The following is a 17,084-nucleotide window of genomic DNA, read 5'->3' as shown; positions in this document are numbered from 1 at the left end:
GTTCACTTTTTCCCCCTAAGATGGACAGCTTGGGTGAGGTTGGGATCCAGCAGCTAAACCACGTCGTCACATATCCAGAGCCTTTTGACAGGTGTGCAGGACCATATAGCATGCATATAGTTCTCAGCAGAGTTGTCTTTGCAATGGGCACATTTGTCTGAGTATGTAAGGCCCATTTGGAACAACCTTTGTCCTCTATAGTGTGCTCTGTAGAGAATTTTGTATTGTACAAGTTCTAAGTTGGGCTTTTCTGAAGGTGTTTAAGCGTATCGTGTCCAGAATCTTTTATCTGGATTTATGGAAAGATCTTGCTCCCAATTGATGGTTTGGAGGGATATTGATTCATCAGTTTTAAACAATAGCTTATAATTTTGGGCAATAGGCATTTGAGGGTGCTGATATTTAAAAATTGTGGGACCAAGTAGGTATTTCTAGATTCAGTTGATTGGGATTAAATTTTTCCTGTATTATGGACTTTAGTTACTTATATTAAAGAAAGGTATTGTTGCTGATTCTATAGTTTGATATGGAACTTTCCTTACTGTTTTTTACCCCTTTCTCATGCCACGGTGACAATTGTAATATTTTCTTTCTCTGACAAATATCTGGAATGTTCCAAATGGGTGCTGGTTTACATGGGATAAGTGAATGCCATGGTCCTCCAGTCCTTCCCAGTCAACCTGCCTTTTCTGCTTTGTTTTGATCCCATTGTTTCCTGGACAGTTTTCCTGCCCTGAAGCCAGCCACACCCGCTGGCAATCATACTCACCTGCTGACGATGATTCTCATCACAGGCACACTATTTCACATAATGGCTGGACTTCAGCCAACACTGGATCATTGAATGACACAGTGCCTGAACAGTCAGTCAGTGCTATGGTGAAAGATCCCTTGTCCTTCGTCGTGGTTAGTCACCCAATTATCGTGTCTTGTTTAGCCAGGACAACAATCGGGAGAGTGTCGAGAGAGCCGTGCACCACTTGCAAATATTTCTGAATGGATTTTTGAGCGCCACAGATCGAGAGAGGGATTCACTGCGTGGGAGCTGGGAAATCATCATGGAGGGAACCACGTTTTTTGATACTGCTTCGCACGTCGTTGCTTGTTTCTTCACTGTAAATAAATTTACTGTCGCTTCTCAGGAAGTACTGCATTTGGGTCTTGTTTCTCCCACAAGCTTGACAGTGAAGACTTGATTTTTAAGATTAAGATATGTTAAGGCTTTTAAAGCAGTTTTGATGCTTAATATTGGAGTTTACAATTGGCAAATGAGAATTTTTTACTTGTCCATAGAATGCTTATTCTAGGTCCAGCCAAGCCCTGTCTAATATGAGCTTGGTTTAATCCATTTTGAAACATGTAGCAATCTATTGGATAAGAAGTAGTGATAAAAATGTGCTAGTGCTAGACCACCATTGTGCTTTGGGTTTTGTAGAATATTTAGACTTATCTGTGATGGTTTATTTTCCATAAAAATGTACGTTTTGTTGGTGTCATCTGGGGACCACCGCCTCATTAGCACGCCATCCTGCAGGAAAAAACAGGGAAGGGTTGCACTTTCCCCACCAGTGACAGCAGCTGTAAAACAGGAACTCAAAGTAATTTTTCTGTGATTTAAACAAAGTAAGAGAGGGTTTATTAGGGGTCAGTAAAAGTAAGTGCTTTATTTTAAACGGAATCATTGTTTTAATGGTGGCAACTCATCTGCCCTATTTTCAGACTGTTGCATTTACATGGACAGTGTGCACTAATAAGAAGGCCAGTAAATACCTGCAGAGGGTAAGGGAAGTCCTGAGGAGTCAGCTGAATAGATAGAAGAAGTTCCAGACAATCAACACCTATGTCCTGTACTTGATCACCTATGTCGGTGATCGGGTACCCTGCTGGGGTAATAAGCTGGCCAAAGGAGGAGATAGAAGCCACTGACATCAAGACCAGGAAGCTCCTCGCCATTCTTGGAGGGTTTCACCCCAAATCCAGCACCCTGAGATGGTGCGCTAAGAGAAAGGAAGGAGTCTAAGGACTGGTGAGCAGCAGAACCACTGTCCAGAATGAGCCAACCAACATTCATGAGTACATCAGAAGATGGCCACAACTGACTTTGTGATTAGTGAATACCTCAGGCAGCAGAAACCCGAGAAAAAATAGGAGCAAAGAGAAGAACCATCATCGAAGGACAGGCCCCTGCATGGTATTTACCACCAGCAGATAGAGGAGGTGGCTGACATCCAGTAATCCAGTGGTAATCAGAGCACTTGGTGCAGTGACACTCCCTCCCAGTAGATCCCCCTAAGTAGCTCCAGCCAATCCCAGGAACAACATCCGAGAGCTGAGAGTGCAGTCCTAGGAAGAACTTATTTAATGTACAGTAAATGATGCGATGGATATTAATGTGATATCAATATCTACTTTAATCTTTAAAATCTTGATAGTAACAGAAGTAAGTTTGTTGCCTCAGGCTGTTTCTAGAAGTCTTCTGAGTTTATTATATGTCTGCTGCTTCAAGAGCAGGAGGATCAACCTATGGTCTTCTTCAAAGTCAGACTTAATTTACACCATTATCCACAACATTGAGACAGTAATGATAAAGACCTAACAGCAAGTGATACTGAGAACTTTTAGAGAGGTCACCAGGCGCAGGTTCATAGCATAAATGCTAGTATTACGATGAATACATTTTGTTGGCTTCTCTGATTATTAAAGGAATTGTGAAACTATAGTTGCCATGGTAAGTGACACCATGCATTATAAAGCACCTGGACTACTGTTAAATCTCACATGGTGTAATTTGACTGTGTTGCACAAATGCTGTGGCTTGTTCTGTCAGTGCAACCTAACTTGACAGAGTACCTTCATTTTAACCTGATGACAAAGCGCCAATGATGTTACATCTACCGTGTCTAAAATGGGTGACAGTGTAACTATTAGCTGTAATCAAACAGCAGTAAATATAGATTAGTATACTTTACATTGATGCTAGATTGTAATTTTACAGTGTTGTATGCATGATGTGCCAGAAATCAGTTCAGGTTGGTTGCCTTAATGTGTCAGTATATGCCTAGATTTATATTTGTAAGTGCATGTGTTTGTTTGTGTCTGTTTTTCATGATTCTCGCCTTGATACCTACTGAGTGTGAAAAATATACCACTAATACCACTACATCTGCACTGTGTACCAAGTTGCCAGTCTACCACAGTTTATCGGACTCAGAGCTAATTACCAAATTTGAATCACCACAAAACTGTTCACATGAATAAAGCAGATATTTAATAAAAGTTTGAGTCATAATTTTCAAGAATTAGTCATGCTAACTACCTTTGTTGTAGACATTTAGGTAAAAATAGAGTTGCACAAAAAGCATATACTGTATCAGGGGAAAAACATTATGCACTCTGTTTCACAATTTTATTGACATTTTATAACAACATCTTGTCACTCATCATCCAGGTGACTTCTTCAGTCTCAGCTGACTGCAGGTTTCCCCAACATTATAAACATTACATTTGCATAATAACTGAAACTTGCACCACGGAAGGAACAATGAGCTGGGAGGTCAGTTCCTTCATTATTAATATTCAAATTGTTGTGACAATTGACCAACAACCACTGATCAGTTGATCACTGATCAATGACCATTGATCAATGGCCATGAGTACCATTCACAGGGAGGTGGTGATCAGTGATCACCCTTAGTGATCCCTTGTGTGTGTCAGGAGTATTGGAACAGTTGAAACACATTTTCTATAAACACAGTGTCCCTTTGACTTTTAAACCCCCAAAGATTGGTCCCCCGACACAAACAGAGTAACATAGTGTTCGCTGTTAAGTGCAGGAGGATTGCCAGGATTTATACATCGGGGGAAACCAAAGAACCTCTGGCAAAGCAGATGGCACAACACAGACGAGCCACCTCATCAGGCCAAGACTCTGCAGTCATAACGACTATTGGCCATTGATCAATGGTCATGGCAATTTACAGATTAATGTTCAAGGAACTGACCTCACATTCCATTGTGCACTCAGTGGCGCTAGTTTCACTCATTATGCAAATGTACTGTTTGGCTGAGGAAACCTGCTTAGACAGAAGAATTCACTTGAATGAGTGAAGTGATGTTTCTACCACTAAAAACGCCACATCCACATGAACAGCATCAAGTTTTTGGGATTTCCTTACCTGGATGATTGCGCATGCATCAAGACATTTTATAACAACAATGAAATAAAGCACAATGGGACAGCATTAGTGAACTATAACTCATTTGTACTGCATTTTTCTCTGGTTCTCCTGTCTTCACTGGAAGCCAGATCTCCAGTTTAATAGCCACTGCCATATGGGGAACTGGATATTCAATCTGGCTAATCTTGCACTTTGGTTCTTGTTGATTCTGGGAAAGTCAATCACAATTTTCACAGATGCAAAGTTCAAAACCACAGACTGATTTTCTGTAGTTCAATAGCTGGAATTCATATCATGCATGGACACATAAATAGTTTTCAAGTTTGGCAATAAACGGTTCTACTCATTGCAGCAGATAAGTGCAAGCAGGGACACCAGTCGTTTCTCAAGGTGCTCTGTCTTAAAAAATGTCCCTGTTATGTCTCTTCGTCTGCCTCAATCTCCTGAAATTTGTCCTATACACTACACAGGCTGTTTACTCCAGAGATCAGCTGATCACCCTGATGCTGGTTGACAGACCCACAGATGTACCAAATGAAATCTGGAGGAAAACACAGCGAGGATGCAGACGTGGAGGACAGAAGAGGAGAAGGAAGGAGACAGTGAGACAGCAGAGGCTCGAAGAATCAGAATCAGAATCAGAATCAGAATCAGAATACTTGAGAGAAGGAGGTACAAACCATGTCTGCTGTCTATTATAATGGGGAACGTTCGATCGCTAGTAAACAAGATGGATGCGCTAACAGCGCTAGCACGGAGTCAGAGGGAATACCGGGAGTGTAGCTTGATGCGTTTCACTGAATCACAGATGCGCCAGGATGTTCCCGACGACAACGCATCCGCGGAAGTCTTCCAAAGTGTTCGGGCCTGCTGGGACGGCGCTGTGAGCAGTAAGTAGAGGAAGAAGGAGCGGGGCTTACCATTCTTGTTAACAACCGCTGGTGTAACCCTGCCCGCATAACAATCTGAGAACTGGTTTGTTGCCCGGACTTGAACTGTGCGCTGTTAGACTCAGGCCATATTATTTGCCCCATTACTCATGTAATCTTGGTGGCTGTTTACGTTCCTCCCTCTGCCGGCCTTACTGTGAGAACATCAGTGGGCTCACTGAGTGTATCACTGACCATATAAACTTCTGCACAGGCTTCATTGTCCCAGCTAATTGTTACCCAAATAACAAGCTGTGGATGACTAAGGACATCAAAGCCCTCCTCAATGACAAAAAGAGGGCTTTCAGAGGGGGCAAAAAGAGAAGTCGAGAAGGGTCCAGGTGTTACTGAAGGACACGATCAGAGAGGCTAAGGACAATTACAGGAGAAAGCTGGAGTGGAAACTATCACTTTCATTCACGACCAGGTTCAGAAGCAAATGAGGAGGCTCCACTCAGGTAGGTCTGCGGGACCAGATGGAGTGAGTAAGATAACCTTTATTAGTCCGCGTGTCCTCAAGGCCTGTGCTCCCCAGCTTTGTGGAGTCTTTCATAAACTGTTCTGGTTGAGTCTGAGTCTGCAGAGAGTCCCAGTGCTGTGGAAGACATCATGCCTCGTCCCTGTATCAAAGATGCCACATCCCAGTGGCCCCCAGGATTACAGGCCTGTGGCACTGACCTCCCACATCATGAAGACCCTGGAAAGACTCGTCCTGGAGCAGCTCCGACCCACAGTCAGACCACATCAGGATCCCCTTCAGTTTGCTTACCGCCCCACCTCGGAGCTGAGGACACCATCATCTACCTGCTCAAGTGTGTCTACGCCCATCTCGTCCAGTTGGTGAGATGTGAACTTGTGAGGTTCATGTTTTTTTTTACTTTTCCAGTGCATTGCTCACCATCAGGCCGACCCTCCTGGGTGATAAGCTAACAGCGATGCAGGTGGATGCTTCTCTGGTGTCCTGGATTGTTGATTATCTGACAGGACGACCAATATATGTGTGTCTTCCCAAATGTGTGTCTGACAAGGTGATCAGCAACACAAGGGACTGTCCTCTCCCCCTTCCTCTTCACCCTCTACACCACTGACTTCAGCCACAGCACAGAGACCTCCATCTTCAGAAGTTTTCTGATGACTCTGCGGTGGTTGGATGCATCAGTAGGGGTGATGAGTCAGGCTGTGGTCGACTCCTTTGACATGTGGTCTGAGCAGAATCATTTGCAGCTCAACGTGGCAAAGACCAAGGAAGACCAGGAAACTCTTGACCCCTGTTTCAATCCAAGGAGTCAACGTGGACATTGTGAAGGGCTATAAATACCTTGGAGTATGCATAGACAATAAACTGGACTGGACGTTCAGCGAGAGACTGAGATTACCAAAAAGCACCACTGAACGACACAGGAAGTCATTCCTGCCTGTGGCCATCTCCCTGTACAACTCCTCCATCTAACACACTGTAAACACTGCAATAGTTACACCCTTTTGCACATGCTCTGCAGTAAAATAGCATATGACAAAGTTCACAGGTTAGAGTCAAATGTCAATCATATATATTCTGCCTCTGTAATATTCTTGTCAATATTGTTGATATTTATTTATAATTGAGTGATTTGTATATATTAGTGCTATTTCCTAAATTTGTAAAATCTGTAACATTTTGTATTGTTTAAATAGTTTAGTCTGTTACTGTTACTGTCCTGGAGCAACTGTAACCCACATAATTTCCATAGGGATTAAAAAAGTACATATCCATATTTTTATATCTAAGTGTAAAGACAAAGCTGACACTTGTGAGACAGCGATGTGAGCATCACAGCAGATGCCTTTGTGTCAAAGTAACTGAGGATAAAACACAGAAAAACATCAAGGAGATTTTCCTAGCCTGGCTTTTTATAGCACCTAGCACCTTTAAAATATTCTGCAGTAGTTAAAAAACTGAAAACTGAAGAAGACCATGAATCAATATATGAACATTGCCTGATGCTACTGAAGTGAAGCAGAGCAAAGTAACAGAGGTTTATTAGAGACACGGCTAAGTGTTTTGCAGTTTTGCATCAACCCTTTAACTTTAAATTTCTTGAACAGGTATTGAACAGCAGAAATGAGGCTTTCTTGTCAGAGGTTATCTTTGAAAAAAAAAAGAGCAGCAGCCAACAGCACTGCACACAACAGATAGACTGGTGCGTAATAAGCACCAAAGCATACTAAGCAAGCAAATAATGCAGAAAATACACTGGGAGAGAGTTCTGCAGGAAGTAAAAGCAAAGGTAAGAGAGAATGCATGACAGTGCTTATCAAATTTGAAGCGTAGCGTTGATCTTCTTTTGCTGCTGGTTTAGTCAATTTTGGTCGGAGAGTGAAGAAACCTGCAGCTTCAGAATCTGTGAGATGTCAGCTTTCACCATCCAGAATGTCCGTGTACGTGCCGTCGGGTGAACGGGGAGCTCCACGCTTTAATTTTACATGTTTTTGCAGAACTGTTTACCTCATTTCCTGTTTTAACTCTTTGGTGGTTGTTGAAATAGTTTCGTGAGATTTAACCTGAGATCCTGGCATTTCTGGCAAAATACATTTATTAGTTCTGTCAGCGTTAATCTCGTTAAAATGATGTACTAATGTATAACTAGCTAACCGTGCTAATGCGTTGACGCCGTGCAGCCCCTTGGACAGGGCGATCCGTGCTAACTCGCTAACAGAGATTTGCCGCGTTAATGCAGTTATGGCGTTAACGTCATTTTAACGAGATTAACACTGACAGCACTAACATTTATATTTAAAAGTAGATTCGAAATTGAATGAATCGACATGGCATTATTCAAACTACATTTTTTAAACCCACACCTATCTTATAGAACTTGAAATGTGTTCATGTTTAGTGATGGACAGCGAAGAAGGATCCAAATGTGGACTAAGGAAGGCAGGCGAAAGTTAGCAAAAGGCGAGGTGACGCAAAAATTGTCCACAGGCAAAAAACAAATCCAGGAAATACAGATACAGCCACTTAAAACGGCTGCCTTATACCTGACAGGGCCATGCAACCATGAGTAGTAACGCCCCTATGCGGCATTTAGGAAAACCATTGGTAATGTTTTGTGTATCCATCAGAGGGCGAGGAGCTGTGTAATGGCGCATTCATTTACAAGCTTGCTAAACAATATATTTATACCTTGTAAATTTGTTAAGCTAGTCTATAATTATGAGAGAAACATAACGTTGAACCTTTCTATAAAATACTGATATAGGTAAATGCTTGCAGCAAATAAAATACAAGTTGTGCACACTGAGCAAGCCAGACAAAAGGTAATAATTCTATGGTTATTGCTGACCTGTGTTTGTGAACATGAAAGCATAAAACAAATATTTCATTGCACTGCTAATGTTCTTATATAAAATGCAAAATGTGCTCCGAATGCACAACAATATATGCATGTGTGTGAGTATTTCTGCCAGAAATATGTGATGCTTTGTTCTAAATATTTTGGGTGATTAACAAGGTCAGGAAAACGCTACAACAACCACGAAACTCTGGCACCGTGCTTAAAACTGGCAATTCCTGCCATGTATGCTTTCCAAATAAACATAAAAGCAGAAAGTCCTGCTTGCTGTTTGCCATTAATCTTAGTATATCACCTTTGCGACTGATTTTAGTGCTCTGGTTCAAAAATTTTGTGCTGTGAAAGGAACACTCCAAATCCAACAACTGGTACATGTCCCACAAATAAGTGTCCAACCTGCAGTATTTATTTATTTAGATATAGGCGCAAAAACTCCACGTGCTACAGGTAGGAGAGAATTAACTTTTGTTAGTCTTTAACCTGGGCGTAATGAGCGACTAACAAAGCGCGCTCCCAGCCCCCACAGAATACAACTAGGCAATCGGCAGATTATTATCAACTGATATCGATTTTATTAATTTTCTACATCGTTTCTTGGGATTGTGGAATCAAAGCTTCATCATCATCATATGACTCCTCAACCCGAATGCAGGGAACAAGCCAAGCAAAATTTATGGGAAACTGCGGGAACAGGCATGACAATAAATAAATAAACACTTTAGACGCTTTAACACAATTTGTTAAATATATTACGTAGATGTCTTCACAGTAGTTTAACTAAAAATGTACAGATTTCATAATTTTTCAAATGTTACAAAGCCACAAACTACTATAATAATAACTCAAACAGAAGTCTGTACAAGTAACAGCCCAGCAAACAATAGGCTAAATGAACAAAACAAACCCACAATAACAAACAAAAGCTTGGGTCAAAAACCCTTATAACCTGACAAAGTGTGTGAAATAAGCCAACATTTTCTGTCAAATCTTATCAGCAGCTTCATTTTCACCACTTTGAACAACCCCCATTAAAAAGAGTGGAATAAGCAGACTCTCTTTCTCGTGTGTGTGTCATGTTCCTCTTTGTGTTTTATCAGGCATGGATGGAATGAACATTTACATAATTTACATAATGCTTTTCTGGTCTTTCTTACCATGTAATGCTAGACAGGTCACATTTAAACATACATTAATCCAGTGTTTTAGATCAGCGGTCCCAAACCAGACCAGATTAATGTCAGACAATATTTTCACAGAGCGGCCTTTAAGGTGTCGCTTATAAATACAACAAAATAAAATGATACCACCGAGACAAAAACTGTGGTATTTTGTAAATATAATAATAAACGCAAATTCACTGTGTAATTGTGTTACTTTATTAGCAGTGTCCTTCTGAAATGCGCCAACTACATTGAGAGTAACATCCTCCTCTCTGCCCCTTAATGCTCTCTGGTCACTACACTAACGCATAAATATTTCTTTCAAAATAAGACACACAACTACAACACGATACCAAACGACTCACGCACTGGTGGTTGGGGACGGCTGCTTTAGTCTATACAATTTAAACACTTTGTCTTCCTTACATCCATGCGCAAATTTGAAATCACCAACAAACCTAACATGAATGTCTTTGAACTGTGATAGGAAACTCCCTAATATTGTGTAGTCCACCCCTGTGTCTGCCTACACAGCTTAGGGAGTACTTGGAGAGGACCCACCCAGACACATGGAAAACCTGAAAACTCCACACAGAAAGGACCCAGCTGGGGTTCAAACCAGGAACCTTCTTGCTGGGAGATGACCTTACCCTAGGTCTGCCCTAGAAGATCTCACCCTAATGTGAACAACACCTACAGTATATTTATTAATACTCTCTTCTCTGATGTGTGTATGCATGCCCACACTCACCCCATCCGCCTTCTCTTGGGTGTTGGCCAGCATCTCCTGCAGGGCTCGTACAGACAGCGACTGCTCCAGCACAAAAGTGCAGATTGACAGATCTGGAGGTACATTCTGAAACAACAAGAAAACAGCAATAAATTTACATCTAAATTAAAACCTCCTGTCCACTGTTGTGAAAGCCAACTTTATACCACCAAAAGAGCCACGGTTTATCCTGTGTGGCACAGGAGACTTTATTAAATCTATGATGAGTACAGCTCTGACTTTGTGCACATACAATTCTTAGTAAACACGTGAATCCTATAAAATATAGCATGAATGGAGCTATGAAAGCTATGAGGTATAGAGTAGTTTTCAAACTGTAATGCTATTGTGGAAGCTGTGACGCTCATTTAATTAATTAGGCAACTTCTCCAAAAGCATTTTGGTTTGTGATCTGATGATCAAGGTTTGATGAACATGACACATAAATACATGCTACAGCCAACACGTTCTGGATTTTTTTCTTCAGTGAAATCATTTTTCCCCACTCATTTGATGGTGATCTGGCTATTCTTGTGAAATAAAGGATTATTACTTATGTCAATACTGTACCTTGGAGTTTGAAATGGACTCGAGGAAGCAGAGTCTGTTCCCAAAGCCTTCAGCAGCAAGACAAAGTTTTTGTTGCTCCTTGTGGATTGTAGCTGAGCATTGTAAGACCACTTCATCATCCTAAACATAGAAAGAAAAACAGTGGGTCAAGACAGAGAGCTTAAAACAAAGGCAGCAGGGAGCAGGGCTGTGCTGTGCATCGTTGGGGTCATTAATCAAAAAAAGTAAAACACATTATTCATTACCTTTCTTAAAAGTAATGTAGTATGCTACTTTATTACTTGCCAAAGAAATGTATTTGTTACACTAAACGATAAAATGACCTGAAACACACTGCCACATAGTTACATTTAACAATATAAACTATAGCCTACAGTTTCCCACACACCAACAGAAAATCCCTGTCCTAATAAGGGCAAACATATGATCTTTCTTTTAGTGTTTACCTATTAACACAAAGCAACAACAATAAGCAAATATGGAAACCAGCCCAAATAGAATTTAAAGCAACTGCCACAGTGATTTTACTGTAGAAACATGTACAGTAGAAATGGAGACAACCCTGCAACCCTGACTGCTCATCAGCTTATCTACTGAAGTTCAGGGTCTGGTCTGTCTGTTTAAGCATGCTGTCTGTGTAGGTGTTTGTTCAACCAAAATTGCATTCCCAGTATAATTTCTGTTCTGGATGCAATTTGCACCAATCCACCATTTTTCTTCTCTAACACACTAAAATCACTGATTTAATGGAGCTGTAGAGATCAGGCACAGTGTGTTTTAGGCGGCGGCCAAGGGTGGAGACTCTGGCAGACCAATCCCAATCCCTGGCCACCAAGGCTGATGACTGGGACATGGAATGTCCCCTTGCTGATGGGGAACCTGAGCTAGAGTGTGAAGTTGAGAGGTACCGGCTAGATAAAATCGGGTTAAGCTAAATGCACAGCTTGGGCTCTGGAAGCAGTCTCCTCGAGAGAGGCTGGACTCTGTCCCAGTCAGGAGTTGCCCTTGATGAGAGGCGGCAGGCTGGAGTGGGTATCTTGGTATCCCCTCGGCCTGCTGCCTGTACGTTGGCATTTTCCCAGTGGGCTAGAGTCCACTGGAGTCCCTGAGCAGGGGGTTCAAGGGTGCTTCACCTGGAGACTCTGTTGTCCCTCTGGGAGACTTCAATGCTCTGTGGGACAGTGAGACCTAGAGGTCAATGTTGTAACCAAATGGTGGACACTGGAGGTGAAGGGAGTCATCAGGCTGAAGAAGGAGTCATATCTGCTTCGGTCTACCCAAATTGGTATTATAAGTACATCTCTGCAAAGCATTGTATCCTTATTAACATTAAAGAAAACTAAAAAGAAATATAGATCAACTTAAAACAAAGAATAATTTTATTAACATTGTTTTTTAGTGGAGTCAGATGTCATGTCAATGAACCTCTGCATAGCTGAAACCAGTTGGAGCTTGTGCATTGAAAGGATCTTTCACCCAGTCATACTGGGAACTGTTTTCAGGGAAGTATGCGATCAGTTTTGAAATGTGCTGCTTAATACATGGAATCACTGAGGTGGCATCATAGCCAGTATCAACAAATTAAAGCAGATTCTCGAATAAATCAGTATTTCCTTCATCAAGATTGCTGTCCTACATTGCAAGCTTTCGGGTGAAAGAGCTGATCTTGCCTGTGACCTGAAGGAGGTGTTTATCTTTCCCTTGAAGCCGTAGATTTAGTTCGTTTAGCTTTCCAAATATGCCACTAAGGTAGCCCAATTTCACCAGAAAGTTCTCATCACTAAATTTTTCGGCCACTTCAGACTTGTGCTCCTGCTCCAAAAATATTCTCATCTGCTCTCTGAGCTCAAAAGCTCGGGACAAGACTTTTCCTCATGACGGCCACCTCGCTTCACTGTAAAACAGCACAGCTTGATGTTCAGCTCCCATCTCGTCACATATAGTCAACAACAGGACACGGTCAACAACCTGTGTCTGAATGTGGACAAAACAAAAGAGATGACTGTTAACTTCAGGAGAGCACAGAGAGATCACTGTCCATTTCACATCAATGGAGCCTCTGTGAAGGTCGTCAAGAGCACCAAATTCCTTGGTGTTCACCTGGCAGAGAACCTCTCCTGGTCCCTCAACACCAGCTCCATAACTAAGAAAGCCTAACGGCGTCTCTATTTCCTGTGGAAGCTGAGGAAAGCCCATCTTCCGTCATTCATTCTCACCATCTTCTATGGAAGGACTATCGAGAGCATCCTGAGGAGCTGCATCACTGTCTGGTATGGCAACTGCACCATATCAGATTGCAATACTCTGCAACTTATAATGAGAACAGCTGAGGAGATCATTGGAGCCTCTCTTCCCTCCATCACTGACACTTATCATACCTTAATGGAGGACCCCACGCACCCCTCACACACACTCTTCACCCTGCTGCCTTCTGGCAAGAGGTACCGGTGTATTCGGGCCCTCACTACCAGACTGTGAAACAGATTCTTCCCCCAAGCTGTCAGACTCCTGAACACTGACACACACACAAATACCTTCATACCAAGCACTTATCTGCACAATCACATACACACACACGCACACCTTCATACACCAAGTTACTTTTTGCACAACGCTCAGTCTTTTGCACAGTTATTTTGCGCGGTTGTGTCTTATTGTTCTGTTCTGTCTGGTTTTGCACTGTCTTTTTGGGGTTTTTTGCACATTGCATGTGTAGTCCTGTGTTGATTGTCTGTTACATGTCATAGGTAGCACCATGGTCTCGTTTTACTGTGTACTGTACCATTGCACATGGTTGGAATGACAATAAAGGCACTTGATTTGACTTGACTTGACTTGAGACAGCAGAGAAGACTCTTGTTTTTAGTGGTCTGGTCTTTATAAAATTGACTACACCTACAATATCAGTCATAACCTTACTTAGAAAAAATAGGAAAGGCGCCTTGATGCCAGTGCTTCTCTGTGTATAACACAGTGTGTCCATTCAGCATTAGGCGAAACCTTCTTGATGAGCGCCCGAAGCCCTTTTCTCATCCCTGCCATGGTCTGTGCACCATCACTACAAATACCAATGCAGTTCTCCCACTTTAGCCCGTTCTCAGTCAGGAAGCAGGCCAGCATTTTGAATAGCTTTGCAGATGTGTCTCTGTCTCTGACATGTTTACAAAAAAGTAGATCCTCACACAGGAACTTTGTCATGTCACAACGTACATAAGCAATAAACAAACAGTCTTTGTTGCTTCATCAAACTGTAAGGCAAAATGTTTGTCTTTGAGTTTATCTACCAGCTGTTTTTTAAGGTCGTTACCAATGTCATTTATACGTCTGGTGACAGTGTCACTGGACAGAGAGATAGTTTTATTTTTGCAGCACTCGTGTCATCCAACATGCCAGAAACCATGTCTAATGCTGCAGGCCGGCTCCTCTGCTATGGTGTGAGGGTTTTTGCACTGAGCGATTTGGTATGCCACCTTGTTTGATGCTAACCTTGCTCGCTGGTTTACTGAAGGAGCTTTCACAAAGCGGGATGATTGTCGGCAATATTCAGAACATTTTCGCTGAAAAAACTCAAGTGGTTTATCAGTGTGACTGGGATGTAATGTCTGTAAGTGGCACCTTAATTTATTTGGCTTCAGTTAAACAACTCCTTGGTAGCAGGGCCTCTGTGGTGGATGAGGTTCCTAAAAGCTTTGGGTGTTGTAGGGTTGTCCTGGTTGACCCGCCTCTACAATGGTTCATAGAGATCACCAGCAGTACATCGGGATTGGCAAACCAGGGTGGTGGTTCCCATCTTTAAGAAGGGGGACTGGAGAGTGTGCTCTAACTATAGGGGGCTCACACCTCTCAGCTTCCCTGGGAAAGTCTATGCCAGGGTGCTGGGGGTAAAAAAAAAAGAGTCCATCTGTTAGTTGAACCTCAGATGCAGGAGGAACAATGCAGGTTTTGTCCCAGTCGCAGAACACTGGACCAGCTCTAAACCCTCGTGAGAATATTTCAGGAATCATTGGGAGTTTGCCCAAGCAGTCTAGATGTTTTGTGGACTTGGAGCAGGTATCAGACACTGTCCCTCTGAGTATTTTGTCAGTAGTGCTTCAAGTGTATGGGGTGTCTGACCCGTTGCTACAGAAGTCATTCCCAGTGGGTGTTGGACATTAGGGCTGCCCTCAGTCACAGATTCTGTTCATTATTTTTATGGACAGAATTTCGAGGTGTGATCAAGTGGCGGAGAGCTTAAATGTTGGTGGTCTCAGAATCTCATCTCCACTTTTCGCAGATGATGTGGTTCCGTTGGCTTCGTCAGGTGGTGGTCTCCAGCTAACACTGGAATGGTTCGCAGCCAAGTGTGAAGCGGAGTCATGGTCCTCAGCTGGAAAATTGTGGGCAGGTGCATGGGGGCTGAGCCCTGGTGCGGGGGACCTTTGGTGCATCGGCTCAACTGGAGGGCTCTCTAACTGGTGGGGAGGCTGTTACATCTTTGCAGGAGGTCTCCTCTCTACAGGAGCTCACTCTGCAGGTAGGGGAGAGATATAGGAGAGGTGGAGAATGAACTCAACCTGGGTGTCACAGTGCTGTGCATAAAAGCAGACCGACCCAGGCGGGAGAATCATTTCTTGTTCGCATTTCTGAGAACGCACATCAGGATGGCCTCCGTATCACTGCCACGCAGGAAGAACCTCTCCGCGCAATAGGCTTTGGCCTTGCTTCAGGAAATGGACGAAGCAGATTCTGATGGAGGAGAGGTTTCATTTGTCCAGCAGGCCACTGATACCTCCTCAGAAGAATCTGAAAAGGAGACAGAACAAGAATCCAACATGCCTCCACGGAAGAGGCCCCGTGGTACTGGAAAGCCCAGCCAGAGCCACACGGCAAAAGACGGCACTGTGTGGGTTGAGGAGGATTGCCCAGTGCAGCAGCAAATCGCTCGTGCTTCATTGCGCAAGCTGGACCCACAGAGTCTGCTAAGGTTTGTCATTGCCATATTACATATGATATTTATATAAACCCATTTAGAGTGAGATTCATGTAAATTTACCATTCTCTATTTGTTTATCTTCCAACAGCGTAAGATTACAAGTGTGCTCCAAAGCTTCCTTTGCCTGTTAGACGTGGGAATGATGAAGTCCATTAGAGAGTGTACGGTACATCAAGCCCACAGAACAGAGCGGGACTGGAATTTGTCAGTTCATGAACTGATGGCATTCATTTTAATCCTGTTTGTAAGAGCAATCATGTGTCCTGTTGGTGCCATTGTGGATTGCTGGTCAGAAAGATTTCTGGTGCCAGTAATCAAAGAGACAATGCCCCGAGATAGATTCATTTCAATTATGCAACACCTTCGATTTGATGACAAGGACACGCAGAACGGGTGAAAACAGATAAATTTGCGGCAATCTCCGACATCTGGACACGCTTCAACAAGAACTGTGCTAAGAGTTTCACTCCAGGAGAACACATGACCATAGATGAACAGCTGTTCCCTATGAAGGTTCGTTGTCCATTCACACAGTATATCGCAACCAAGCCAGACAAATTTGGGATCAAGTTCTGGATGGCCACGGACTTGGACACCAAATATGTCTGCAGTGCATCTCCTTACTTGGGAAAAGACCCCAGTCGTCAGAAGGGAGAGAGGCTGGCAGAGAACGTGGTCATGAAACTGATGGAGCCATTTTTGGATGATGGGAGAAATGTCACAACAGACAATTTCTTTACTTCACTGTCACTGTCGCACAAACTCCTGCAGTGCAAAACAACGTTACTGGGCACGGTGAATAAAGTCCGGCGTGAACTTCCTCAACTTGCAAAAGATACTGCAAAGCGAGAGGTATTCTCCACTTCAGTGCTTGGAAGTGGCGGTGTCACCTTGACAATTTATACACCTAAAAAAACAAGACTGTGTGTGTTCTAAGTTCTATGCACCAAGACGTGACGATCGGTGACAGCAGAAAGAGGAAACACAACACGATAACAGACTAAAACCACATGAAGGTACGTGAATGTGTGTACAATTTTACACCAGTGCTACAATGTTTTCTGATGTGTGTTATACAGGCCTATAGAAAAAAATATATACTCATGACTCTCTCTCTCTGCTTTTACAGTGTGGTGTAGACGTGTTGGACCAAATGGCACGGATGTATTCC

General features: G+C 42.8%; 1 protein-coding gene across 1 annotated transcript in view; it reads right to left on the bottom strand.

The window, feature by feature from the left end:
- Positions 1–17,084, bottom strand: part of LOC106456445 (ryanodine receptor 2-like) — a 112,569-nt gene that overhangs the window by 44,676 nt on the left and 50,809 nt on the right. Inside the window, exons 2-3 of the mRNA XM_013914830.1 lie at positions 10,942–11,061; positions 10,354–10,458 (exon numbers count right to left, since the gene is read on the bottom strand). Of these exons, the coding sequence (XP_013770284.1) occupies positions 10,354–10,458; positions 10,942–11,061 (225 nt within the window). The remainder of the gene's footprint in view (positions 1–10,353; positions 10,459–10,941; positions 11,062–17,084) is intronic.

Source organism: Pundamilia nyererei, unplaced genomic scaffold, assembly GCF_000239375.1.
Source record: "Pundamilia nyererei isolate P.nyererei 1_Seehausen unplaced genomic scaffold, PunNye1.0 scaffold00228, whole genome shotgun sequence".
In the NCBI taxonomy this organism is placed as follows: domain Eukaryota; kingdom Metazoa; phylum Chordata; class Actinopteri; order Cichliformes; family Cichlidae; genus Pundamilia; species Pundamilia nyererei.
Note: the sequence above shows the minus strand (reverse complement) of the source record. Positions and strands in the feature narration are given on the sequence as shown.